This window comes from Aegilops tauschii, chromosome 6 (assembly GCF_002575655.3).
Source record: "Aegilops tauschii subsp. strangulata cultivar AL8/78 chromosome 6, Aet v6.0, whole genome shotgun sequence".
Classification (NCBI taxonomy): domain Eukaryota; kingdom Viridiplantae; phylum Streptophyta; class Magnoliopsida; order Poales; family Poaceae; genus Aegilops; species Aegilops tauschii.
In genome coordinates this window covers 408,523,564-408,550,154 of record NC_053040.3, presented here as the reverse complement: position 1 = coordinate 408,550,154, position 26,591 = coordinate 408,523,564, and the positions used below count along the sequence as shown (strand labels likewise).

Genomic DNA, 26,591 nt, shown 5'->3' with positions numbered 1-26,591 from the left:
CCGGGCTGAAATGGGCCCATGTCTACATCGGGCCTCTAACAGGCCGAAAGTCACTAGGCTGTAATTGGGTCCAAATATTCGGCGAACAATTAACGGGCCAGATCTGGCTTCGGGCTGTAAATGGGCCCAAATATTCGGCGAACAATTAACGGGCCAGATCTGGCTTCGGGCCGTAAATGGGCGGCCTGGCCCACTAGTACCTGAGTAAGTACTACGGGCCTTTGACTGGGCCGGCCTTTTTAACCTATATGGGCCTCTGTTGGGCCGTGCCACATGTCGATGTATCATAGGCGCTTTGGGTCCAATGAGTGGATGACATCTGTCCCAACGGTGAGCCGACACGTGTTTCCTCCAGCAATGATGATTTTACACGTGGAAAATCCCCATTGGTCGGGGATGTTAACGGGTTATCGGATCCAAAATCGGACCCGATACCTTAACGGCGTTCCGTTACGGTGGATGCCACGTGTCAGTCACCCTTGACGAAAGAACTTCTGTGACGCGCGATTTATTGTCATGGAAGTGGACACTTCCGTGATGATAATTTTGGTAATGTCATGGAACACTTCTACGACAGCACAGGTATGACTATCTTGATTCTGTCATAAATTTGTCATGGATGTACATGCATGACAGAAAACATGACCTACTGTGACAAACACGTATCATCACGGAAGTGTCTTTTTTTTGTAGTGAATATCATTGCTACAAAGTGGATCTACCGCAACAAGCAAGATGAAAATGGCCTTGTGGTGAGGAATAAGGCACGGCTTGTAGCTCAAGGCTACACACAGGTTGAAGGAATTGATTTCGATGAAACTTTTGCACCTGTTGCTAGACTTGAGGCTATGCGCATATTACTTGCTTATGCTAACCATCATGATATCACTCTATATCAAATGGATGTGAAAAGTGCATTCCTCAATGGTAAGCTTGAGGAAGAAGTATATGTTGCTCAACCCCCAGGTTTTGAAGATCCAAATCATCCTGACAAAGTCTTCAGACTCAATAAGGCCCTCTATGGCCTCAAGCAGGCCCCTCGGGCATGGTATGATACTTTGAAGGAATTCCTCATGAAGAAAGGCTTCAAACCTGGTTCACTTGATCCTACCCTTTTCACTAAATCCTATGATGGTGAATTGTTTGTGTGCCAAATATATGTTGATGATATTATCTTTGGCTGTACTGACCAACGTTACATTGACGAATTTGGTTATATGATGAGAGAGGAATATGAAATGTCTATGATGGGAGAATTGAAATTCTTCTTAGGTCTTCAAATTCGTCAACAGCGCAATGGCATATTCATATCTCGGGAGAAATACCTCAAGGACGTATTAAGGAAATTCGGCATGCAAGATTGCAAAGGCGTCAAAATTCCTATGCCCACAAATGGCCATCTATGCACTGATGAAAATGGTATTGACTTCGATCAAAAGGTATACCGCTCCATGATTGGTTCTTTATTGTACTTATGTGCATCTAGGCCAGATATTATGCTTAGTGTTTGCATGTGTGCCCGATTTCAAGCAACACCGAAGGAATCACACCATAAGGCTGTGAAGCATATTCTTCGATATCTAGTTCACACACCAACACTTGGATTATGGTACCCCAAGGGCTCGGTTTTTTATCTCGTTGGATATTCAGACTCTGACTATGCTGGTGATCGTGTGGACCGCAAGTCAACTTCTGGCACATGCCATTTCCTCGGAAGATCTTTGGTCCATTGGTCCTCGAAGAAACAGAACTGCATATCACTGTCTACTGCTGAAGCTGAGTACATTGCTGCTGGTTCTTGCTGTGATCAATTGCTATGGATGAAGCAAACTCTCCAGGACTATGGCGCCAACGTGAAGAATGTGCCTCTCTACTGTGACAATGAGAGTGCCATCAAGATTGCTCATAACCCAATTTAGCACTCGAAGACAAAGCACATTCAGATTCGTCATCATTTTCTTCGCGATCATGTGTTGAAGGGCGACATTTCTATTGAGCATGTGAGGATTGAAGAACAGCTAGCCGATATCTTCACAAAGCCCTTGGATGAGAAGAGATTTAGCAAGTTGCGGTGTGAGCTAAATATCTTAGAATCTTCAAATGTTCTTTGACAAGGACACTCAACCTAACACTTATGCAAAATTGATGACTTAGATGTGCAACACATGAAGAAAAGTTTTTCTTCAATCAATGAAGAATAACGCTCTAAGTGTGAAGAAATTAACGAAGAATTTGATTCTCAGAGCCCTACGACAATTGTACGCGGTGTCTGAAATCATCATTCTTATACGGTGGGTTACGCCACCACCAAAAGTTGAAAATCTTCAATTTGAGTTTTTCCTTCGTTTTGAAATTCCTCAGTTGTTCAATTTCTTCAACTTTGCATTGTCTTCACTATCTCCGTCGTTTTTCTTCAAGTTGCTATTTCTTCAAGTTGCTTTTTCTGCTAAGTGAATGTGATCAGACCCTTCACCCTCTATGCTATACTCAACCCAATCTATTCACAAATTCTTCATGTGCATTCTATTTGAAACTCGTTCAAAATCTTCACTGTGTCCTTGTCAGCTGAAGAATTTGCGAACGGAATGTTTAACTTATCTTATCTAAATTTTTGGCTTTGCCGCTCAAACCGTTCCACATTCCACGACAACACTTATCTATTCACCAACGATCTCACACGATCGCCACCTCTCAGTACGTGGGTGACACATGTCAAGCGAATGAGAAAGGTCAGGGGCACGTTCGTCCAATTTCTTCGGGCGAACAGTTTTTCACCATGGCTATAAATACCCCTCCCCTTTCTCACTTCTCTTTTACTCCGCTCGACCTCACTCTAGCTCGAGCTTCTCAAACCCTAGCGCCGCCGCTACTTCATCGTCGCCGGTGAGGAAGAGCTTCACTGCCTCGACCTCGTCGCCGTCGTACTCGCGCCGGCTGCGGGTTTCTTCACTCCACCGCCGCCGTAGCTATCTTCCTCAGCCGAGTTAGTGCGTGGAAGATCTGAACTGACGAACTTCACATCTACACTTCCCAGTTCGTCATGTTCTTCGTCCAGGGTAATTAAAAGTTACTTTTACTGCCCTCTTTGATTCAAATGGTTTCTACAAAATATTCAAAGGTGTTCTTCTTAAAATCCTCGCACACTAAAACACCTCACATGTCATCTGTTCTTGATTCGTTTCTCTAAGCAATATTTTTCTTCATGATTCCTCAATTGTGTGGATTTTCGATCTGTACAACTCTGGAACCTAAGACAAAGAACGCTTAGTGAAATTCTACAAGACTCATCTGGTCAAATTCCTCAAACTTGTTCTTTTTGCAAAACCTTCTGAGAATGCATATGACCTCTCCAAATTCCTCGCAACTATACTCTGTTCACAGGTACTCATGTCCGCTGCTGAATCACTAGGTTCTCATCAACTTAACTCATTTGCAGCGTTCCTCAAAGAGAAGTTGCACACATCTTCAAAAAATTTAGTTGCTCATATTCCTCAGCGGAAGAAAATGGTTGATGGAAAGAAGCCACAGAAAGGAGGAAAGAGGCCTGAGGTCAATACTGCCTTTGAGATCCCTGATGACATATACAAGGAGTATTGCACTGCTGATGAGGCCAAGTTTGGCAAGGAGGACAAAAATCAGCGCAAGGTGTGCATCCAAAGAATAGAGAGGAGATGGGCAAGGGAGTGGAGGGAGTACAGGTATGTTACTCCCAAGTATATGAAGAAATTCGCTCTAAATCCTCCATGCCCAAGACCTCCGTTGGCACCTGGCCAAGTAGCAGATCCCACCAGCCTCAAGCGCGGTGAGGACTATCCTGAAGAATGGGCCAAGCGCCAGGCCAAACAGGCCAAACAGGCAAGAGAAGCAGTGAGGAAATTTAATGAAGACTCTACTGCTGCTGCTGCCACTTCTGAGGCCTCTGCAAGCAAGCGAAGAAGGCCATGGCAAAGAAGCCTGCTCATAAGCCAAGTGCTTCACCCTCAATGCCCTCACGGCCAAGTTCCTCAGCATTGCCCTCACGGCCAGATTTTTCAAAGCCCTCACGGCCAACTCCTCAAACTGCTCCAGCTCCTCCGCCAAAGTCCTCAGCTGCTCCGTCCAAATCCTCAGCACCTGTGCATCTCGCCACGTACCAAAGGACAACAGGCATCTCTGTTGCCTCAGGAGCTTCTGCTAGTTCCTCAGCTGCACCAAATTCTTCAACTGGCCCCTCTCTGCTAAAGAAAAAGGCCACTGCTGGACGTGGCTCTCGCCCTAGTCCTCTCAAGAAGCAGGTCGCCTTCCAAGTGCCGTCTGATGAAGACAAAGCTGATACTGAAGAACTTGCCAAAATCATCAGAGACAGGCAGCTCAAGGCCGCTAGAGTCAAAGGCACAAATGTGCCTCTTCTTTTGGATCCCAAGTTGATCCTTGATTACATTGATGTCTGGCACAAGGATCCAAATACTCCTATGCCTGATTTCAAACTGACTCATGGCCAAAGTCATGTGCCGACTGCCTTCATCCAAGAAGAAAAATGGAAATTTGAAAAGGCCAGGCAGATCAAGAAAGCGCAGTACAAGAAGGAGCGCTTCCTGAAGAAAAACGTTGTCTCTATGACAACTGAAGAACTTGTCACTATTCAATCTGAGATCAAGAAACTCAGTGATGAATTTGACGTATATCGTGTTGACTGGCTTGGAGTCAAAGTCGGGTTTGTGAATTTGACTGAAAAGTTCACTTCCAATGTTGCAGTCCCAACGCAACAAGAAAATCCTCAGGCTGAAGCATCTGCTCAGCCAACTGAAGAAAATGCCAGCACCGCTGATGATATTTAGGCTGTTGAAGAAACTCAAAGTACCAGGGCTGATGACTGCATTCTAGCCGCTGAAGAAATTGCCAGGGCTACCACTAGTGTTGTGCCTGAAGAAACTGAAGAAGTCAGGGCAACTGCATCAGTTGTGCCTGAAGAATTTGAACCAAATTCCTCTGCTCCTCCTGCACCTACACCAACTCCGATCCTTCCATCTGCATTAGATGTGAAGAAGACCAAGGCTGCAGAACGTGCAACGGTAAAGAAAAGGAAAGCATCAACTTCATCAGATTCTTTAGCTCCGAAGAAGATGAAGCCATTGACCAGCTCCTTTGCAAATCCAATTGATGCTGTTCCCGTCTCATCCATGCCATCAAAGGACCTTGTTCCTTTTGATGAAGAATATGTGATTCCAAGTGAATCTGAAGATGACATTCCTTCTGCTGCTTCGTCAGAGCAGTTGGATGAAGAAATTGAAGTGGATACAATCCCTTCAACCCCACAAGTCTCATCGCCCATGCCTCAGTTCACTGCTGAAGAGGCCGGCGTTGAAGAAAAAGAAGAAGATGAAGATGTGGACATTGGGTGTACAACACCAGTGCTGAATGATGACTTTTGGGAAAGTAAACACCCCAACTCTCCTCTGTTCACACCACTTCAACAAATTCCTTAGTCCCCTGTCAACACTGAAGTACAAATGGGATCTGCAGAACCTCATGCAACTCCTTCTGTACATGAAGAGATTCCATCCACTAGTGCTGAAGAAAATGTAAATGAAGAATTGAAGACCCAGGCTGCCACTAAAGAAGAAGCTGAAATTCCTCAGCCTGTGGAACCTGAGATTGCGATTCCTGAGGTAGTAATGCAATTCACTGATACTCCTCAGCCCAAGCCAAAGGATCCATTCTCGAAGAAGCAAAAATTCAAGGCTGATAACTTCTTCGGCGAGCACATGTTCTTCACTGACTATAATCCTTATGACTCTGCTCGTCTTAGAAGGAAGCGCTTCTGGACTGCCAGCCAGGACAACTTCTATTCTTCACTGCTCTTCAACAAGGATAAAGTCTTCGACCACGAGCACATTCCTCATGTGGACATGGAATCCCTGCCGTGCTTCTCTCCCGTCCTCAGCGTGCTTCATGACGCAGGCCTCCTCAACTTTTGCTCTGACATTATAGACTGGAATGAAGAGCTTATTCTCCAGTTCTACGCAACACTGCATGTCATAGGTGATGCAGACGATATCAATACTTGGGTGTTGGACTGGATGACTGAAAACACTAATTATAAAGCACCGGCCTCTGAATTGCTTCATGCCCTGCCAATCAGTCCTCCACCTGAAGGAGCTCGTTGCCTGTACCAAGAGCCTGAACTCACTGCCCATTATATGCAAGTTCTTATGAAGCCTCTGAAGCCTGGTCAAGCCCCAAGGACCAAATTCCTCGTGAGGGAATTTCTCTATGTGCCAAGAACTGTCTATCGCATTCTGACGAAGACAATGAGTCCAATCAAAGGCCACGACTCGTCTGATGAGGAAATTGTTGGCATCATGAAGAATCTGCTATTCAACATCATGCATGGCATTCCTGTCAACTATCACGATTTCTTCATGAGGACTCTGGCAAATGTTGCACTCTCTCCGTTTGAGTTGAAGCCTTATGCTCCTTGGATTATGAGATTCCTCAGAACAAGGTCTTCACTCAACTACAAGGCTGATTTTCAGAATCACCTCAGCTACTTGACCCCAATCGAAGTCCTCAAGCGGACATATTCCTCAGCTGATGAGAAGGGCAAGGCACCCGCTATTATTGATGAAGGCATCCGTCATTGGATGGCCAGTTTCGCAAAGCTGCATCTTATTCCACCAATGATGACTCTGCCACTCATGATTCTGCTGCCAATGCATCCAAGCCTACTCCTCAAGCCACCGCTCCAAGGGTGATGACTGACCGTGAGCTGCTTCTTAGTCTTCATCAGAAGGTGGATCGAAACCATAAATGGGTTAAGCGTCAGTTTGGTTCCATTCTTCACAACATGACTGCTGTCGGTGTCAAAATCGGCGGATCTCGGGTAGGGGGTCCCGAACTGTGCGTCTAGGATCGATGGTAACAGGAGACGGGGGACACGATGTTTACCCAGGTTCGGGCCCTCTCTATGGAGGTAATACCCTACTTCTTGCTTGATTGATCTTGATGGATATGAGTATTACAAGAGTTGATCTACCACGAGATCGTAATGGCTAAACCCTAGAAGTCTAGCCTATGACTATGGTAATGAGTATATGCGGTGTCCTTTCTGGACTATCCCCTTCGGTTTATATAGACACCAAGGGGATCTAGGGTTTACATGGAGTCGGTTACATAAGAAGGAATCTTCATAGTTGGTTGCCAAGCTTGCCTTCCACGCCAAGTAGAGTCCAATCGGGACACGGGTGCAGTCTTCGGCCTTCATGTCTTCACAGACCATTAGTCCGGCCCATAGATAACAGGCTGGACACCCGAGGACCCCTTAGTCCAGGACTCCCTCAGTAGCCCCTGAACCTGGCTTTAATGACGAGGAGTTCGGCGCGCAGATTTGTCTTCGGCATTGCAAGGCAGGTTCCCCTTTTCCCAAACTCCAAGATAATCTTCGGATGCGATGACTGTATCCGGATCTGCGGCACACCATACACAACCACAGAAAGAATATAATATTTGTACGAATCTAATCTGTTGACAGCTTCTTTTCAACACGACATCATGTCCGTCCGGTCATAATTTTGAACCATTTTTCTGCTATACCACGTTTCAAGACGCGGTTGTTATTGGCACGTCTTGTCGAAACAGAGATCGTGTCCCCTTATTGCGGGATTCTCATCAATGCGGGCATGGGTAACCCAACCGTGCCGTTTATATAGCCCTTGGGAACAGGCGAATCCTAAGGCGAGTGAGGAGGCGTTTAATATTTGTTGCCTTTATAAGGGGATAAGGATTCCTTCTCTCCTCACGCTTTCTCTCTGCCTCCGCCTTTCCGATCTCAAGCTCCAGCGCCCAAGTTCTCGTCTCCATTCCACTCAAGCAACCATGTCCGGATCCGGTGGTCAGGGCAAGTGGATGATCTCCTCCGTCAAGGAGGAGGACATTACTGAGCTCCGGGCGGCCGGATATTTGGCGAAGGAGATCGTCCATCGTCTGCCGGCCGAGGGACAAGTCGTTCCCACGCCGGAGCCCACAGAGAGGGTAGTATTCATCCCCCATTTCTTCCGCGGGCTAGGGTTTCCACCCCACCCTTTCGTCCGCGGGCTGATGTACTATTACGAGATAGATTTCCATGATCTATCCCCGAATTCCTTCCTCAACATCTCGGCGTTTATCGTCATGTGCGAGGCCTTCCTCCGCATCCATCCCCACTTCGGGTTGTGGCTTAAAGTCTTCAATGTGAAGCCGAAAGTGGTGGATGGCTAGCACGCGGAGTGCGGAGGAGCCATGGTGAGCAAACTGTCCAACGTCTCCTGGCCCAAAGGCACCTTTGTGGAGACAGTAAAGGAGTGGCAGAAGCAGTGGTTCTACATCACAGAACCTCGCGGCACTAGCTGGGCCGCAGCTGCCGAATTCCGCTCCGCAGCTCCCATGCGACTCACCTCCTGGGTCGAGAAGAGCCCGGACTGGTGCTCTCCTAACGAGATGATAGCGCTGCAGACGCGCGTCCAAAGCATGGTGACCAAGAACATCAAGCTCGTTGACGTCATCCAAGTGATGCTAGTCCGCCGGATTGTTCCGTGTCAGCGCCGAAGCCACCCTTTGTGGGAGTTCAATTCGAAGAAGCACCAGACCTTGAAGAGGCTCTTCGAGACTTCTCACGAAGGGGCCTGGAAGTTGGTCTTTAAGGGCAACGAGAAGCCACCGGCCATGGACTCAGACCGTGGTCATAGTTGCAAACACCCCGTCAACGAGGTATGTTACTTTTGGCGTATTCCCGGCTTAAATGTTTTCGGGGATGACGTCTGAGATTTTAGTATTGCTCTCTCAGGACTGGGTGGAGAGGGCGAAGCGGATCCAGTGTCCGGCTCCACTGCCCGAAGAACCAGTCATCCCGCGCCTGGCGAAGATGCTGGTTCTGGCGCCATATACGGCGCCGGAGAAGAAGGCCAAGGGGGCCAAGAGCGGCCGCCGTCGCAAGGGCACTTCGGACGCGACGTCCGAAGATGACGAGGCCCATTCCTCCGTCCCCGAGGAAAATGACGAGGAAGAGGGGGAGGAGGAACAAAACAACCCTCCTCCCCAGGAGAAGAAGAAGAAGAGGGCGGCCTTGGCACATCCGGAAGTGGAGGCGCCCAAGAAGGGGAAGGGCGCCCCAGCGGTTAATATCGCGTGGGACATTAACAGTAGTCCGGAATGACGCCCCCGCGCTAAGCCCCAGGCCGCATCGTAAGTGACATGACTTATTTGTGCGCACATCCAGCCCTTTCTCATTATTTTAACATGGTTAACTACAATATTGCAGTCCGGCCCATGACCTTGTCCAGCGATCCTCATCTGAAGGTTCGTTGGCTCCGTCGGAGATGGCGAGCCAGTCACCACTGCCTGCTTACTCCCCCGGGGCCAGGGACGACACCGAAGTGTTGTCCCGAAGGGCCGATCTGAACCGGGGAGGAGCCCAGGACGCTGTCCGGGAGGCGCCACGAGGCGAAACCTCCACTGCCGGACACATGGAGGAGATGATCCCCATGGAGACTGGCGAAGAGGGCCGCATCCAGTTTGGCCCTCAGCCGAATACGATTCCGGAGACCCATATGGCTCCGGAGTCGGGCGAGCAACCCCCTTTGAAGGAGGGAGTGCGCCGCTTCCACCGGTTGTCCCTGTCCATCCAGGGGCGCTGGACAACCTGATGGGGGCGCTACAAGGTGCCTCCGTTATGGACGAGCACCGCGTCCTTATGGGCGCGGTGATTGAGAAGGTTCAGTCCGCCAAGAGTGGACTGAACGACGCCTGCAGCAACCTATTGACTGGTTTCAAGGTAAATGTCGTAGAAAGAGAAAAAACCCCTGTAGTCAGTAGCCCCTGAGACACTGTCCGGTGTTTGGCTAGAAGAACCAGACAGAGGATCTATTGTAGGAGACTAACGAAGCATGTATGGACAAGCAGGCGTCGCTGTTGGCCGCAACCTCGCATGCTGCCGAAGTCTCTGAATTGAGGCAGACGCTGGAGCGGACCGAGAACGAGCTCGGCGAGGTTAGGGTTCGACTCCAGGAGAAGCAAGGTGAATAACGACTTGCTGTATGTTCGGAAAGCATAGGCGATGTATATTGACTGTAGTGTCGTAATATGTGTAGGAGCCGTGACCGAGGTCGAGGCCCTGAGGAAACCCTTAGGCGAGGCCGAGGAAAAAGCTGTCCAGCAGTAGGCCGCTCGTAAGAAGCTCAAGGCCCGGGTCAGAGAAGTCCAGCAGGAGCTTCAAGATGCGGTGAAAAAATGTGAGACGTTGGAGAATGATGCGTCGGCTAAAGAGGACGAATTCACCATGGCTCTTCAGAGCGCGGAGGCCGCACGGAATGAGGCCCAGGCCGCCCTCCAGGAGATCCAGGAGGCCAAGAAGATCGCGGCGGGTAAGGCATTTAAGATGCAAAGCAAGTATGCAGAGAAGCAATACCTTTTGCTAACCCGGGTTCGGAGTTCCCCAAGGGCTTTTGCGGATCTACCACGCGGCGTATCAGACGCTGCAGAGTTCTACCGAGCCGAAGGAGGAGGTTCTACGGAGAAGCTATTCTGGTCGCAGTATGCGATGCCAGAGCATCCCGTGTCCTTCACCGATGAGCTGAAGCAGCTGGTGGAGCTGCACAGGGTGGCCGAACTAGCCATGAAGGATTTGACAATCCGGCTATGGCCAGCCGAAGCTATGCCCAGCAGCTACTTCAGACTCGTGACGCGTCTGGTGGAGGCCTGTCCGCGGCTGGATGTCATCAAGCGCTCCGCCTGTATTGAAGGTGCCCGTATGGTCTTCGCTCGCTGCAAGGTGTGGTGGGCGAAGATGAACGCTGTTGAAGTTACCAGCGGGCCGCCGGAGGGCAAGGAGCACCGCACGCCCGAGCGATATTTCGCGGATGTCGTAGAGGGGTCTCGACTCGTGGCGGGGCAATGTTCGCAGGACATTGTATTTGAATAAATGTATTCATGTTGCCTTTGTCTTGTATTATGGGAACAAAGCCGGTGTTTGTAAAATAATTTGATTATGCTTTTAATTGTTTCCTCCTGTGCGGCCGTGTTATTTGTAATCTGAGGGTTGGCCAGTCGTCGGCTTCTGCCCTTGCGTAGATAGTATGGAGTAGTTCGGGATGGATTCTAAACAATCTTGATCCAATTATATGGTCCTTTGGAGGAGTTGTTTAGCGCAACGAACAAGGCAATCGGACTGTACGGCTTAAACGCCCTCACTTAGCCATAGGAGTTTTATAATTAAGCAAGTGCGCAGCCCCTGGTCCAATCCAGGGTGCTGCCAGCATCTGATCGGGAAGTGCCGATGCTTCGCATGACGCGGAAAAAATCTCCAACGATTTTGTGACCCTCGAGCAGCTGACCGGCTCTCGCCGTATCATGACAGTCAGTTTTCGGCTTTCTCTATTGAGGTGCTCATCCGGTCAAGGCCAGGGCACAATCGCAGTAGTTCTCCCTTTACTACCCTAGCCGATAGAGCGGAACGTAGGGTAGCAAGCACAGGAGCCGAGCAACCCAACTATTGACCAAAGACATGATTCGGAGCCAATGCATATAATGCTGAATTCGGGGTGCCGAACTTATATAAGAAGTGTTTGGACTGTATTGCCGTATTGTGGGGCGGCAGGTAGCCCCATTTTTATTATAACTAGATGGATACGTCAAGGCGTATCTTGTACAGATGGTGCGAGAAGTATCCGGCTATTTAACATGACGGAATCAATAGGGCGCAGCGTGCGGGTCTTAAGAAATAAGTATGAATATCGTCAAGAAGGGCGTATAAAGGTTACCCTACACACCTGTGCTGCTTGCCTCCGTTGTATGCCAATCCTCCTAAAGGACCTGCGATCAAGCCCGTGGAAAAAGGTGCCTGAAACAAGAAGAGGAAGTGAAGGTATTTGTGTCCGGGGTCGGTCTGATCGAACTGTAGACCCTGGGTTATCTTGTGCCTCCGTCGACGTCCATGGAATTTTGAGTGCGTAATTGTGTATGCGTGGTACAAATGCCACTACCTCGTTGGGGCTGGGACGGAGGCCAAATTGCTAGTCGAGCTCTTGACGAGCGGCGCTGTCCCGTTGCAGTGTAGTCCGGACCCTCTTGATGGTGTCCAGGGGCTTGGTGGCTGGATTATGATGCTGCTTGAGAAGGCCGCTTTGTACTTCTGCTGCTAGGGCGGCGGTGTGCTCCTCTGTTCGGAGGGAGCGTTCCGTATTGCCATTGACTGTTATGAGGCCGCGTGGACCGGGCATCTTGAGCTTGAGATAAGCATAGTGTGGCACTGCGTTGAATCTAGCAAACGTAGTTTTTCCGAGCAGTGCGTGGTAGCCACTGCGGAAGGGGACGATATCGAAGATTAATTCTTCGCTTCAGAAGTTGTCCGGAGAACCGAAGACCACCTCCAGCGTGATTGAGCCCGTGCAGCGGGCATCTACACCTGGTATCACTCCTTTAAAGGTGGTCTTTGTTGGTTTGATTCGTGAGGGATTAATGCCCATCTTCCGTACTGTATCCTGGTACAGCAGGTTGAGGCTGCTTCCACCATCCATCAGGACTCGTGTTAGGTGGAATCCATCGATGATTGGGTCCAGGACCAGTGCGGCTGAACTGCCATGGCGGATACTAGTCGGATGATCTCGACGATCGAAGGTGATTGGAAATGACGACCACGGATTGAACTTTGGGGCGAGTGGGGGCGGCTGCTGTTCGGCCTGAGTTGCCGCTTTGTCCCGACCGCGGGGTGGCCGTTCAGCCGCCCTGTGTCGACCACGTGGTGGTCGTTCCGCATTACGCGAGGGAGATATGTGCTCTGGCGCCTCCTCATCGAATTGAGGTAGCAGTCTGCATTTCGGATAGTTCTTGGTTGGGCGCTAGAGGCCGTATTCTTCGGCTGTTAGGACATCGGTCCATCTGTTGACGAGCAGATCTTGTTTAGCTTGAAGCTGCTGTTGTTTCTTTTTCAGGCTCCTTCCACTGGCTATGAGCTGGAGCTTAAAGCGCTCCTGCTCCAGGGGATCCTCAGGCACGATGAAGTCTTCGTTGCCGAGGCTTGTCTCCTCCTCGGAGGGTGGACGGTAACTATCGTCCTCCGAGTCCTCTTCTACAGCCTGTTCATCAGGGTTGTCTTGCCTGTCGCCGTGTTCCTCCTGTTCGGATGTAGCTCCGGTGGGGTCTTCATTGTTTTCGGCGTCGCCTCGAGTACTATTTTCTTCGGTGCCAGTGTTGTCGTCCTTTGAGCGACGAGGCTTAGAACGGCGCTTGGGGCGTCGGCGCTTAGACTGCGTCTCAGAGGTTTTATTCGCATCTGGCTCTCCTTGTCATCGCCAGATCCTTTGGGTGTATCAACCATGTACACGTCATACGAAGAGGTAGCCGTCCAACGTCCGGTGAATGGCGGGTCTTGGCCTTGCTCCATATTGGCATCATCGTCCGTACCATCGATGTCTTCGGAGCCGTAGTCAAGTACGTCGGTTAAGTCATCGACAGTGGCTATGAAGTGGGTGGCGGGTGGGAAGCAAGATTCCTCGTCATCCGTTTCTAGCTCGAACCGGACATAGTTCGGCCATGAGTCCTTCTCCAAGGACAAATTCTTGAAAGATTTTAGCATGTCACCCAAAGGCGAGTGCTGAAAAACGCGCTCAACTCGAAGATCGATGACCGATCTAGCTCGGTATCCGCGGGCGTACACAGTCCGGAACTTATAGCCGGAGGCAAGTCTGAAGTTCCATTAAAGTGAATATTGCGGGGCGTCGCGTCCATGTGCGGCTCCAACGCCGTGGACTCTGCGGCCTTGGATGGCCCGATCTGCTTTGGCTCTAAGGCCGTTGTAGCCATAGGAACCATCTCCTGGGTGTGGTCTGATGACAGATTTAAGTCATGTTCATCGGGGCGATGGGGAGCAGTTGCCGTGGTCTCAAATTCGTCGAAGATCAAGTCTCCATGGATGTCCGCAACGTAATTCAAGCTCCCGAATCTGACCTGATTGCCAAGGGCGTAGCTGTCGATCTGCTCCAGATGGCCTAGCGAGTTGGCCCGCAGTACGAAGCCGCCGAATACGAAGATCTCTCCGGGGAGGAAGGTTTCTCCCTGGACAACGTCATTACTGACGATCGAAGGGGCCATCGAGCCTTTTGCCGACGGCACAGTAGAACTCTCAATGAAAGCACCAATGTCGGTGTCAAAACCGGCGGATCTCGGGTAGGGGGTCCCGAACTGTGCGTCTAGGATTGATGGTTACAGGAGACGGGGGACACGATGTTTACCCAGGTTCGGGCCCTCTCTATGGAGGTAATACCCTATTTCCTACTTGATTGATCTTGATGGATATGAGTATTACAAGAGTTGATCTACCGCGAGATCGTAATGGCTAAACCCTAGAAGTCTAGCCTATGACTATGGTAATGAGTATATGCGGTGTCCTTTCCGGACTATCCCCTTCAGTTTATATAGACACTGAGGGGATCTAGGGTTTACATGGAGTCGGTTACATAAGAAGGATCTTCATAGTTGGTTGCCAAGCTTGCCTTCCACGCCAAGTAGAGTCCAATCCGGACACGGGTGCAGTCTTCGGCCTTCATGTCTACACAGCCCATTATTCTGGCCCATAGATAACAGGCCGGACGCCCGAGGACCCCTTAGTCCAGGACTCCCTCAACTGCTACACATAATGCAGTGCATAAAAACCATTACTACCTCCATGAAATCTTCGGTCGCACCTGGGCTGTTCTGTCACATCTATATGGTGAAGAAGATCTGAAGCAAATGGGTCTCAAGGAGGATTTTGACTGGTCTGCACCTCCATCGAAGAAATACAAGAAGGTCAAGGTTCCTTCCTTGGTGGCCAGCTCCTGTTCCTCATCACCCGACACCGATGAGTATGAAGACTTGGACGATACTGCGGCAGGCCCTACAACAACAAACGACCCCAACAACGCTGGCGCTCCTCCATCAACATGATATTCTTCAGGGGCGTTAGTCCTCATTTTTCGATCCTTTTGGTCATTCGATGACAAAGGGGGAGAAATTTGAGTTAGTCTTCAAGCGGGTCTACTTATATGGGCGTTTTTTTGCAAAGTTACAACTCTCGTTCTTCTGAGACTTTATTCGACCGAGTTGTAAACTTAAACTCTATGGTGGCCTGATACTTTTGCTGTGATTTTCTGCATGCTTATTCCTCATTAATGTTAATGCACGCATGTTGAATTACATCAGTCATCATATTTCATCATGCATCTCAAATTCTTCATATCATATGTTAAATGCGTGTATGAGTTACAAGATATAGGGGGAGATCTCCATGATTCTATTCTTCAAGTGTGCATTGCTTCAAAAGCAAATTCCTCACTATGCACATCTTCCGGGGGAGTTCTTCTATATCTTGCAATCAAATTCCTCAATATCAGTATTTACACTTCATACGTTTATCCCCGTTGAAAACTTAACCTATATTGTCATCAATCACCAAAAAGGGGGAGATTGTAAGTGCATCTAGTGCCCCTTAGTGATTTTGGTGTATTGAAGACTTATAGGTTAAGGGACTAATGTGTTTATGAGTGTACACAGGTCTATAAGTCTATGAAGAGTTTGATATTTACAGAGAAAGTCGACCCCTAAAAATGAAGTTCTTCGACTGAAGACTTTGGATTTCTGAAGACTTTGAAAGTGAAGAAATTGGTGTGACCTTGAAGACTAGGTATCCATTCGAGGAACATGAAGCATGAAGACTTTTGTTTTCGTAGTTTCATTTTCTCTTTCTTGAGTCATAGGAAACACCGTACTGTTAAAGGGGGTCAAGGAAATACTAAGGAAAAAAATTCCAAGTGATGCTCAACTCAAAATCCTACACCTACCAATCCCTTCGAGTGAAGCCATTGGAAATCTCATACAGTTTAGTCATATTCTTCAGTGACAGAGACGAAGTTCTTCTGGTCTCTGAGGAATTTGTTCTAACTGAGGAGTTAGGAATTCGCTAGTGCGGATTGCCTACACAGTGAGGACCATGATAGCCCTAAGGAATTTGATACTCAAATTTCCGACCGTTGCTGTGCTATGCGCCAGCTGTCCCAAAATATCTACCCACCTAACGGTCATATCATTGAAGGGCATTTATGTCTTATCATGTCGGGCTGCTCCCTAGGCTATATATAGCCGCCCCCTACAACCACTAGCTGGTTGGCTGCTCCGAGAGAAACTGACACTTGTCATTTGAGAGCATCCCATCCTCCGAGGACTTTGAGCGAAAATCATCAAGTGAGGAAAACCCAAACCCAAACACCTACAAACCCGTGATTGAGCATCACCGAAGAGATTGATCTTGCGTAGATCCGACGCTTGTTACCTTTGAAGACTATGCTTCTTCCAGACGGTTAGGCATCATGGTCTAGAGCATCCAAGAGGAAATTGTGGATCGCCGAGTGACCAAGTTTGTGAAGGTTTGGAAGTCACCTGAAGACTTACCACGAGTGATTGGGCGAGGTCTGTGTGACCTTAGCTCAAGGAGAATACGGTGAGGACTGTGTGTCCTCAGGTTTAAATACCTAGCCGCTCCAACCAGACGTACAACTAAGACAGCAGTTGGAACTGGTCTACCAAATCATTGTCTTCACCAAGCTTACTGGTTCTATTTCCTCAACTCTTTCATTTCCTCATAACTGTGTTGTGTGCTTGTTCATATCTGTGTTTGAAGACTTTGACTGAAGACTTTCTCAATTTCCTCAGTTCAATTTCTTCAGTCTGTTTGTCTTCTTCCTGTGTTATCCAGTGTTTACGCTTTCTGTACTCTGTGTTTGTCTTCATTTCATCATGATGACCATGCTTGTGTTTTGTTACGTTTACATCTGAGTACTTATTCCGCTGCAAGTAGTTCTTCGCTAAGGAATTTCCTCACCCGCAAAGTCCTTAGTGAAGAATTCATAAAAATCGCCTATTCACCCCCTCTAGTCGATATAACGCACTTTCTCGCTCGGGTTCAGTTTACAGCTAAGGGATCGATCGCTCGGGCTCAGTAACGTAGCTACTGCAATCACTCAGGTTCAGTAAGCGAACGCCTCCCTCGGGTTCAGTTAAAGCCAACACCTCGTACACACATGCGCCTACGTATCAGAAAAACGCGTAAACCACACTGTATTGCTCGGCCCCGACCACCCACCATAACCGGGAACTCCTCAAAATTTACCTCGCCCTCGCTTCTACCATGATTTTTCCGTCATGGACGACCCAAAGAATGTCATGCAGGTGCGTCTCCTGCCCGCCCAGGACGAAAAACCCAATTTCTGTCATGATTTCTTGTCATAGAAGTTGGAGCCCACCACATCTGTGATGATACGTGTTTTTGTCACAATTATCATCATAGATGTGTAATAGCCATGACAGAAAAAGTTTTCGTTCGGGCCATAATGTCACGGATGTGTCTTTTTTTGTAGTGAAGTGTGCTTCCAAACGATACCATCATCAGCTTGCTCATTTAGTTGGAAGTCATGTACAAGCATCCATAGGGTGAAGACTTGCCACATATGCTCAACAGAGACCATGGTAGTAGGGTTGATCTTGAAGATCCAAGCGACTTCCTTTAGTGGCTCACAAACCTTCCATTTTTTTCCTTGATGAGACCTAAAAAATGAGTGGTGCAATCTCCTTCGTCTTGCGACCAATAAGCCATGGGGATTCCCAAAGGGGGGTACGCGTCCCATTGCCAGCGTTGATGGTGGTGGAGGCACAAAAGAAGTTGAGTTCATCCTCATCGCATGGGTTTCCCATACCCACCCACAACTTAGCCGACTCCTTCCATTCATACCACGACCATCACAATCTCGAGGCCCTTGCAATGTTGAGATCCCCAATTCCACCATATCCTTTAGAATGACAAACAATGCCCCAGTTCACCTTGCACCACGCTTCGGTGGTTTTATTGGAACCAGACCAAAGAAAAGCCCTCTCAAGCTTGTTGACATTAAGAAGCATGTTCGGTGCAATGCAAGAGGAGTGATGAAGTAGATCGCTTAAGAGGTGAGGACGGATTTGACCAACTCCGTGTTGCCAATGGTAGTTATGCCTTGACCTTCCCAAGTGACCAACTTTCCGGCCACCTTGTCTCCTAAGAATTGCAAGTCCCCTTTTTTGAGTTTCCAAAGCCAAAGAGGCCAATCGAGGTATCTCATGGGGAATGTAGTCCTAGTTGCTCGCAAGCTTTGAAGAATTTGGTCTAAGTTAAGATGGTTGCATCGATTGGGCACCACCGAACTCTTGTGGAAGTTGGTGCAAAGAGCAGTGACATCACCAAAGCTTCTCAAGATCACTGCCAGGTTGTCAGTATCTCTCTTTATTGGGGACACAAACACCGCTACATCGTACGCATAGAGGGAGGTTCTTATAATGCTACCCCTTCCACGAATTGTATGAAGAAAGACCTTTCACGTCGCCATTCAAGGATTTGTTGTAGTGGGTCAATTAATATGATGAGGAGGAGGGGCGAGAGGGGCCCCCTTGTCGGAGGCCACACCCATGCTTGATGGGGGGGGCACTCCATTCAAGAGGATCAGTGAGGAGGATGTACATAAAAGGGCGGTGACCCAATTCCGGAATTTGCTTGGGAAGCTTTTCCTGTGGAGTAGGCCGATGATGAATTCCCACTTGACCAAATCAGAGGCCTTGTGGATGTCAAGCTTGAAGGGGAGCAATGGTTATTTGCCCTTACGGAGCCTCGGGAAAAGGTTCCGGACGTACATGAAGTTGTCATGGATGCTTCTCCTTTTGATAAATGCACTCTGGGCATTGGAGACGTGTTTATCCATGTGAGGGCCTAACCGGATGGACAACACCCTGGCCATGATTTTCGCAATTGCGTGAATCAGGCTAATGGGCCCATAGTCTCGGACCCCCTCCGCACCATCTTTCTTGGGCAAGAGCACATCATTTGCAGAGTTGAGCCAATGGAGGTTGGTGGTATGCAAGAAGGGATGAACCACTCTCATGATGACACCTTTCATGGTGTTCCAACACTTTTTGAAGAACATTCTTGTGAAGCCGTCTGGCCCGAGCGCCTTTTCACTTGGCATCTCTTTGATAGCCTCATGAATCTTCTCCTCGGTTATGGGAGCCTCAAGCTGATGTAAATCTTTGGGCGCAATGTTTAGCTCCTCCAATTAAGGTCCTTGAAGCTCCTTTGCCCCTTGCCCATGACTTTGGAGAAGTGGTAATGTATGATGGATTCCTTGGCCTCGTGCTCGGTTACCCAACCAGACTGGTGCTTGATCATCCTATGGATGTGGTTCTTACGCCTTCTTGCATTAATGCGACGATGGAAGAATTTGGTGTTGCATGACCCTCTCGCAAGTTTGAGATCCTAGCAGACTGCCTCTTTCTAGACCTGTCAATCACGATAAGACTTATGACCCTTCTTTTAAGCCTCTCCGAAGATCTTGCTCCTCAGCGGGAAGTTGTCGGTCTTCCTGTGTAACATCGAGACGAAGAATCACAAGAAGGGCGGCGTGAAGGTGGGTCTTCACCTTGGAGATTAGGCCCCTACTCCATTCAGTGAGACGAAGCCTTCTTGAGCCTATTAAGCAAGACTTAGTCGGGCTCTATTTGATGGACGTGTTCATTCCAAGCCATTTTGCACCACCTCATTGAACCCGGGCATTGATGCCCAAAAGTTCTCAAATTTGAAGCTCCTGGGTGTCTTCGCCCCTTTGTGATTGGCAAGCTCTCCTAGGTCTCCTCAGCCCGCTGTCAAAGACGAGAGATTTTGGTAGCACCGAGTGTTGGTATAAATCTCACATCGTCATCATCTGTTCCTTTTTTTGAATATAGTACAAATACACAAGCTCATAAATATGCACATACACTCCTCCCATGAACGCACGCACACACACCTTACCTCTATGAGAGCATCTCCGAGAGAATGAGCCGGCACATCATGTTGACATTAACAAAATTGCCACACACGCCTTCGTAGTTGATGGAACGTCTTCTCTCATTGAACGCACATCGCTGGATGGCTTGAAACAAATAGAGAAAAATGCAAGCACCATTGTTATGTGTGAGAATTGAACTCCAGTGGCAGGGATACCACTCTGCTCCTATCCACCGTCATCATCTGTTCCAATCCAATTTGTTAGAGGTCGCGAGCATACACATCTGGACGGGACGTGACAACAACAAAAGCGATTCCGTTAAGAAAAGCCATACGGTAATCGTGACACTTAGTATTTCAGAAGGGTGACGCAGGCATGGACACTGACGAACCGACGATGACATGCATGGACCTACGCGATTTTCTTTCCATCCACAGCTTGATTGAAACTGCGTAGTCTCTTCTGAACACTTGACTTCTCAGAGCGTCCGTTGCGAGAGCCTGCGTGCGTGTCGCTTGCGAGTGCGTGCGTTCATCCGCTGTGACGTATACTCGCATACTATACGGGTCAGGGTCAAACAGTGGTGCACTTGGAGACATGGGACGTGACGCCGCTACGTGCCGTTGATGGCTCGCTTTCATGGTGCGGTCAGAGGGAGTTCGACCAAAAAATATGAGCGCCGGGCGTGTCAGCTTGCGACGACGGACGCGATGCGCCATGCGATTGTCATGGCAGCGACAGAAAACCGAAGATTATTATGCCGATCACGTACGCAGGCCGCCGTACCGAGCCACGAAAGGAGCCAGATATAGTGTAGCATGCATTTGAAGGCGCTAGCTGTACGTGCACCGCGAGAAGTGAGCAGGCAAGCCAGATCTCGTACTGTAGTGCCGTCATAAATGGAAGCACGTACAATGGCCGATCGCCGTATGCAGGGAGGATCCAGATTAGTACTACTACTACTACTCTGGATCGAAAAAGACAAAAGAGGGGGATCGATTTGACAGTGGAAGTCGCGTCTTGATCAGCCTACCGACACACACAGCACAGCACAGCACAGGAGTCGTCCCTTGAGAAGCGGTGAGATGCAGCCCCCGACGCAGAATTCAGTTGACATCTTCTTATCGTGTCTTTAAGAGATCCATCTATGGCTTGACCTATACTATACACACCTAGAGTAGTTACTACCGCATCTTGCTTCTTCCGAGAGCCAACGACCCAACCAGATTTCCAATTCTAATTCTAACTCTAATTCTAGAACCGGAGCGGATCGGTGGCCGATCGATCGTTCACATTAAGGCGATCATGGATATGGAAAGGAAGTCGGGTGACTAACTTGAACCTTACTTATCGCCGCTCGCTTTACAGTTCACGGTTGGGCAGTGTTGGGCATTTTCTGTTGGCAAAGAGCTAAAGCCAACACGTTACTACACGCAGATCTTGTGACAACCCACGATCGTGAGTAACCACAATGGAAGCCGGTCCTGAATTCCTGATATTCCCCCGCACAGATTCCGTTCATCCCAACGCTTTCACATGCATGCGCGCACACACACAGAGACAGACACACCTCGTTCCACCGCTTTACTTTGATGAGAACTGTATTTCTAGTTGCCATGATGCCATGATGGTGGAGTTTCCGTGTTGGCTCTCCTGCTGTGAGTGCTGCCCAGAAACTTTGCGCTTGATAATTATTCACACGCAGACGGACGCTACCTCGGCAATGGAGTAGCCCCGCCCCGGCAATCTGCATCCGAAAGCGGGAAACGCAACGCAAGAGAGACAAGGCGAGCGCACCACCTCGGCATCCCCATAAAATACGCCCCCCGTCACCTTTGACCCCTCCACCTTTCGCCACCACTCCTCCTTCCTTTCATAAAACAAAAGATCACGACGCACAGGCCGCGCCTCCCGAGAGAGCCGAGCAGAGACAAGAACCAAGACCAAAAACACGCCGGCAGCGACGCCGTCCGCCCGCGCGCACCGGCGGCAAGGAGAGGGAGGGGCGATGGGGAACAGCATTGGGGCGAAGCGCAAGGGGGCCAAGGTGATGCAGCTGGACGGCACGTCCTTCCGGGTGAAGCCGCCGGCGGCGGCGGCCGACGTGCTGCGCGACCACCCGGGCTTCCAGCTGCTGGAGGCGGAGGAGGTCAAGCTGCTGGGCGCGCGGGCGCGCCCCCTCGCGCCCGACGCGCCGCTGCGCCGGGGCCGGCTCTACTTCCTCGTCGCGCTCCCGCGCCGCCCCGCCGCGGGGCCGCCCAGGCGGGCCTGGTCGGGCAACCTCCGCGTCGGCGCGCGCGAGCGGCTCGAGTCGCTCATGCTCGCCCGACGCTCCACCTCCGACCTCTCCTCCTTCCAGGGCGTCGCCTCCGCGTCCGCCCCCGCCTCCCCGCTCTTCGCGGGAGCGGGCGGCGGCGGCGGCGCAGGCACCCCCGTGCGGCTCAGGATGCGGCTCCCCAAGGCGCAGGTGGAGAAGCTGATGGGCGAGAGCCGGGACGCGGCCGAGGCGGCGGCCAAGATCATGGAGCTGTGCGCCGCGGTGGGCGACGGCGGCGGCTGCAGCGCCAAGGTGACGCCCGAGCGGCCGCCCGGGATCCTGCGCAGCCCGCGGTTCGCGGCCACGCCCGAGTGGGGCTCCGGCTTCATGGTACCCAAGCCGGCGACCGGCGCGCCACCCAAGACGCCGCAGAGGTGGCCCACCCTGCCCGGCACCAAGGAGGAGGTAACCATTACTGATTACTGCTCCTACTCTTCAAATCATCAATTAGCCCCATCCATTCTCCACGTGCATCGCATTACTGCGTGTTCCCTTGTGCGCAGTGCGTGATACCACATGAATTAGTATATTCGTTCGACACACAACTCTGAGCAAGATCTGCATTTTTACCACTCCTCCAACTTGAGTTGAGATGCACAGCAAAAAAGTCAAGCACATATACATAGTACTGTAGAATTCGTCCCATGGCAGCAATGATATTCTAGAAGAAGAAACAAAAATCTTGGGCAGCAATGCCAAGTATACTACTCCCTTCATCCGAAAATTCTCGTCGGAGAAATGAAAAATGGTTGTATCTAAAATTAAAATGCATGTGAATACATCCATTTCTCCTGACGGAGGGAGTACATTAGAGTAGTAGAATTCTTGGGTTTTGTTCGGTTTGTGCATTGGGTTGGTTACCACCGTACTAGTACAAAAGCAGCCACTAACCACTAGTGCAAGGTTAGCGAAACTGCCGAATGTCAGATCAGATGCCACGTACAGTACAGCGGCAAGAAGAGTATTCTTGTACTGCTGTCTGCAGAAAACATGTACCCTGTCTCAGTGGCGCACTACACCTGGGAAACACTTTTCCGCTCATTGCGGGAAACAACCTACACAGCAAGCAGCGCACAACTTTCGTGCGGGTTTCCTCTTTCACACACCGGTAAGTATTTAACAACTGGAGTTAGTAACCATCACAACAATAAGAAAAAACAAAAAAAACAAATTAGAGTTAGTAGAATGAGAGAAAAAAAAGCAAATAAATCATATGCTGGCCATCATTTTTGTGTTGTGTTTTAAAATTGTCTTGTGGTGTTGAATCCAGACCCACAAGTTTTCTTTTGAGCGTTGACACATACATCTGTTATGCAAAATCCGTGTAAAAATTGCCGCCCTTCATGAAGTCTAATCTTGTCTCCGTTTCCATGTTTCAGAAGCGAGCGAGGTTCGTGGCGTTGCCGGACGAGCTGATAGCATGACCGATATTTCCCTCGACGGAGACGAGTTAACACATCCATCCCATTGTCCCAGCCATGCTTGCTGATTGTCAGGCCAGGAGATAGGGAGTTATAAACCTATCTTGAGGCCGTTAGAGATACCGGTCCGGAAAAAAAAGGCTGTTAGAGATACATACATGCTTGGATCATCATTCTCTTGCCAACAAAAAACTATGGTTGAGAAGCCGCCGAATGGCTTCCAATTCACCTTGATTTCGCATCTCAATAGCGTGTTTCTGGACTCTCTCTTCTTCCTTGTGTGTTTTCTTGTTAGTTCCTCTCTGGTGGTTTTATTATTAGTCCACCATGCCATGTCGTCGTGAATGCTCTGTCTCTGTGCGAGCCAATTGTCGCGGTCAACTCTATGTGCATGATTTCAGACTGATTTGGAAGATGCCAACCTGCTGCAGTTTGCTTCGGACTCGGCAGCTTCTCTGAATTATCCGCATTCACTCATTCGATCCCTGCATGATTCTGGAAGGGGGTTGTGCGGGTTAGTGGCGCGTGATAATGGATCGTCGCGTTGAACCGGTGGATTATATTTGCTTATACTAAGAATTATTATTGGGAGCTGTTGCTCAACCGCATTCCTCGGCACATGCAAGTGCCATCTACAAAATCATAAGTACATATGCTGCGTCGTCAGTGTTTCTTCCTTGTTTTTCCAGATGGCGATGAAAGGCTGAGTTAGCGCCCGGCTTCGTGTCAAGTCGCGGGCGTTGTTTAGTGGTTTCTTAATTGATCCAGATTTGGATAGTGGTGTTGCATCCAATCATCTGAAACCTGCACATGTTACGCGATCTGAACCACCGTCTTATACGCTTATATCTATGGTGTGAGAAAGTCAGATCAGAAGAACATGCAGGTATACTTTCTGAATCTGAGTGAATCGTTGGCAGCGCGTGGACTCTGAGATAACTCCATATTCTTTGATCTTGAACCTTACTGGCTGCCCCTATGATGCATCGTCCGTTACCACGGGAGAGTGTGTAGAGATGGCCAACTTCCAGCAGGACCGGGGCGTCATGTTCTTAACCTCATTTCATGGGTCTCTCCAGAGTTGATTGAAGAACTTGCAAGTTTATGCAATACATGCGAAGAGCCAGTGGTCGTAGTCCAGAATGGGAGTTGCCTTCCCTATCGTAAGGGCATCTTCAATGTTGCTCATCAATTGAATGCCCCATAAGAGCATCTACAGTCGGACATAGCAAATCTGACCCCTCAAACGCCTATGAACGCGCGCTGACGCGTCCGCGGACAGTGACCGGTCACGCCTAAAATAATGCATTTCACATCCGAATACCTTAAATTAGAAACATCAAATCCATATTATTACATGCAACGCAACCATCTTTGAGCGGAGCTTCGTCCGGATCCGCTCCCCGTTCGTCCGGCTCCGCCGTGGCCATATCCGGCAGCCGGCTTCGCCCCTCAGAGTGTTGGCCCGGTCGCCGGCAAGGTAGAGTAGGGCATGGGACACAAGCCGACTCACGGGACTCAAGGCGCCGCCGTCTCCCATGCCCTACTCTTCCTCATCGGAGCGCGGAACCCGTTGGGTGCCGGTGGACGTCAGAACGACGATGGATCCGTCCTGGGACGAGCCGTCGATGTCCACCACGATGCGGTTGTGGCGCCCGGACTGTTGCGCCATACGGGGCGCCAGAGAATGCGACTCCGCCTCGCCGACGTCCACCGCTGCGAGGGCTGCCGCCAGCTCCCAAGCCTGTTGTCTCGCACGCCGGGCATGCCGTGCCATGTTCTCATCGGACGAGGCCCATGGCGCGCCCCGATGCTCGGCGCGCCAACGGAGGCGTTGCGCGTCCACCACCGCGTCGGACGCCAGACAGACCGCACCGCCTCCGGTGAGGCAGCGACTGCTGCCCTAGCGCCGGATCCATGCGCCATTTGGGCGGACGCAATGGATTCCCGACGGAAGGAGTCCGAGCGCTGTCGTGCATAGGCCTCCTCCCGGGCGCGGCAGAGCGCAAGCCGGGCATCCATCTGCTCCTTCGGGTCGCGTGGGATGAGCTCGGGGTCGACAGATCTAGAGGTGAAGGACTCGAATCCGCCGCCCCACCATGCCGGAGATAGTCGGAAGGCGCCGAAGACGAGCTTGGGTGGCAGAGGGGAAGTGGAGTGAAGTGAAGTGGCTAGGGTTTGGTCCGACAAGCGGATGGGGAGGAATATATGTAGGGTCGGGCCAGCGTGGGCCGGATCTGACGTGGCGGGCGGGCCCGGGCGCCCCCATATCCGCCCCATATTTTCGCTGTATATGAGGGGTGCCGGTCAGCCCGGGCGTTTGAGGGCCATTTGAGGAGCCCATCTGGGTCAAAATTTTGCGACTGGACTGTCGGTGTGGAACGACACCTATGGGATCACAAGAATCCCTACTATGGTTGCCGGGGCGCAGGGTTGCGAGGAGAGCAGGGCTAGTAGACAGCACAAGGATCGTTTACCCAGGTTCGGGCCGCAAGGATGCGTAAAACCCTAGTCCTGCTTTGGTGGGTGTATTTCTGAGAGTTCTTGAGCTCTCGAACTAGCTGTGGTCAGTGCGTGGTTCGAAAGAGCCGAATCCTTCTCGAGTATGCCATGGGCCTCCTTTTATAGTTGGAAGGGGCTGCCACAGTGACACACAGGAGGTGGAAAGGCGTACAGTGCTCTGAGCTTATCGCTCGTAGGACAAGATGCATTTAATGCATAGCTTAGGTGTCCCCTTGCTTTATTGGGGACGGGGGCGAGGTCCGTCCCGTCCGTCGCCGCTCCTCCTCGCCTTGACACGCGCCCCGGCCAGTGAGGTGCGTGGTGCCATGTAGGCAGCCAGGCAGCTGAGGTGGCGCGGTGGTGGAGCCTTCACGAAGATCTGCATGCCGCCACGCAGGCACTCGATGAGTTGGCCTAGGAGCTGCATGTTGCCACGCAGGTGCTCGCCCAGCTGGTTGGGCTGGCAGCTGCATGTGAACGGTGGTGGAAGCTTGGTTGGCGCGGGCCCGGCGGTGGCCCCGC

The 26,591-nt window shown here is 50.3% G+C and overlaps 1 protein-coding gene across 1 annotated transcript; it reads left to right on the top strand.

The window, feature by feature from the left end:
- Nucleotides 1-21,504: 21,504 nt before the first annotated feature.
- Nucleotides 21,505-24,027, top strand: LOC109760348 (uncharacterized). Its single transcript, XM_020319177.4, has 2 exons — nucleotides 21,505-22,551; nucleotides 23,526-24,027. Exons 1-2 carry the CDS (start codon nucleotides 21,838-21,840, stop codon nucleotides 23,568-23,570), a joined length of 759 nt encoding a protein of 252 aa, XP_020174766.1. The 5' UTR covers nucleotides 21,505-21,837; the 3' UTR covers nucleotides 23,571-24,027.
- The last annotated feature ends 2,564 nt before the right edge of the window (nucleotides 24,028-26,591 follow it).

What these genes read in the sequence shown, in the direction of transcription:
- LOC109760348 (XM_020319177.4), top strand. Translation starts at nt 21,838, where the DNA reads ATGGGGAACAGCATTGGGGCGAAGCGCAAGGGGGCCAAGGTGATGCAG. An exon ending in TGCCCGGCACCAAGGAGGAG is followed by an intron (nt 22,552 to 23,525) that starts GTAACCATTACT and finishes TCCATGTTTCAG; the next exon opens with AAGCGAGCGAGGTTCGTGGC.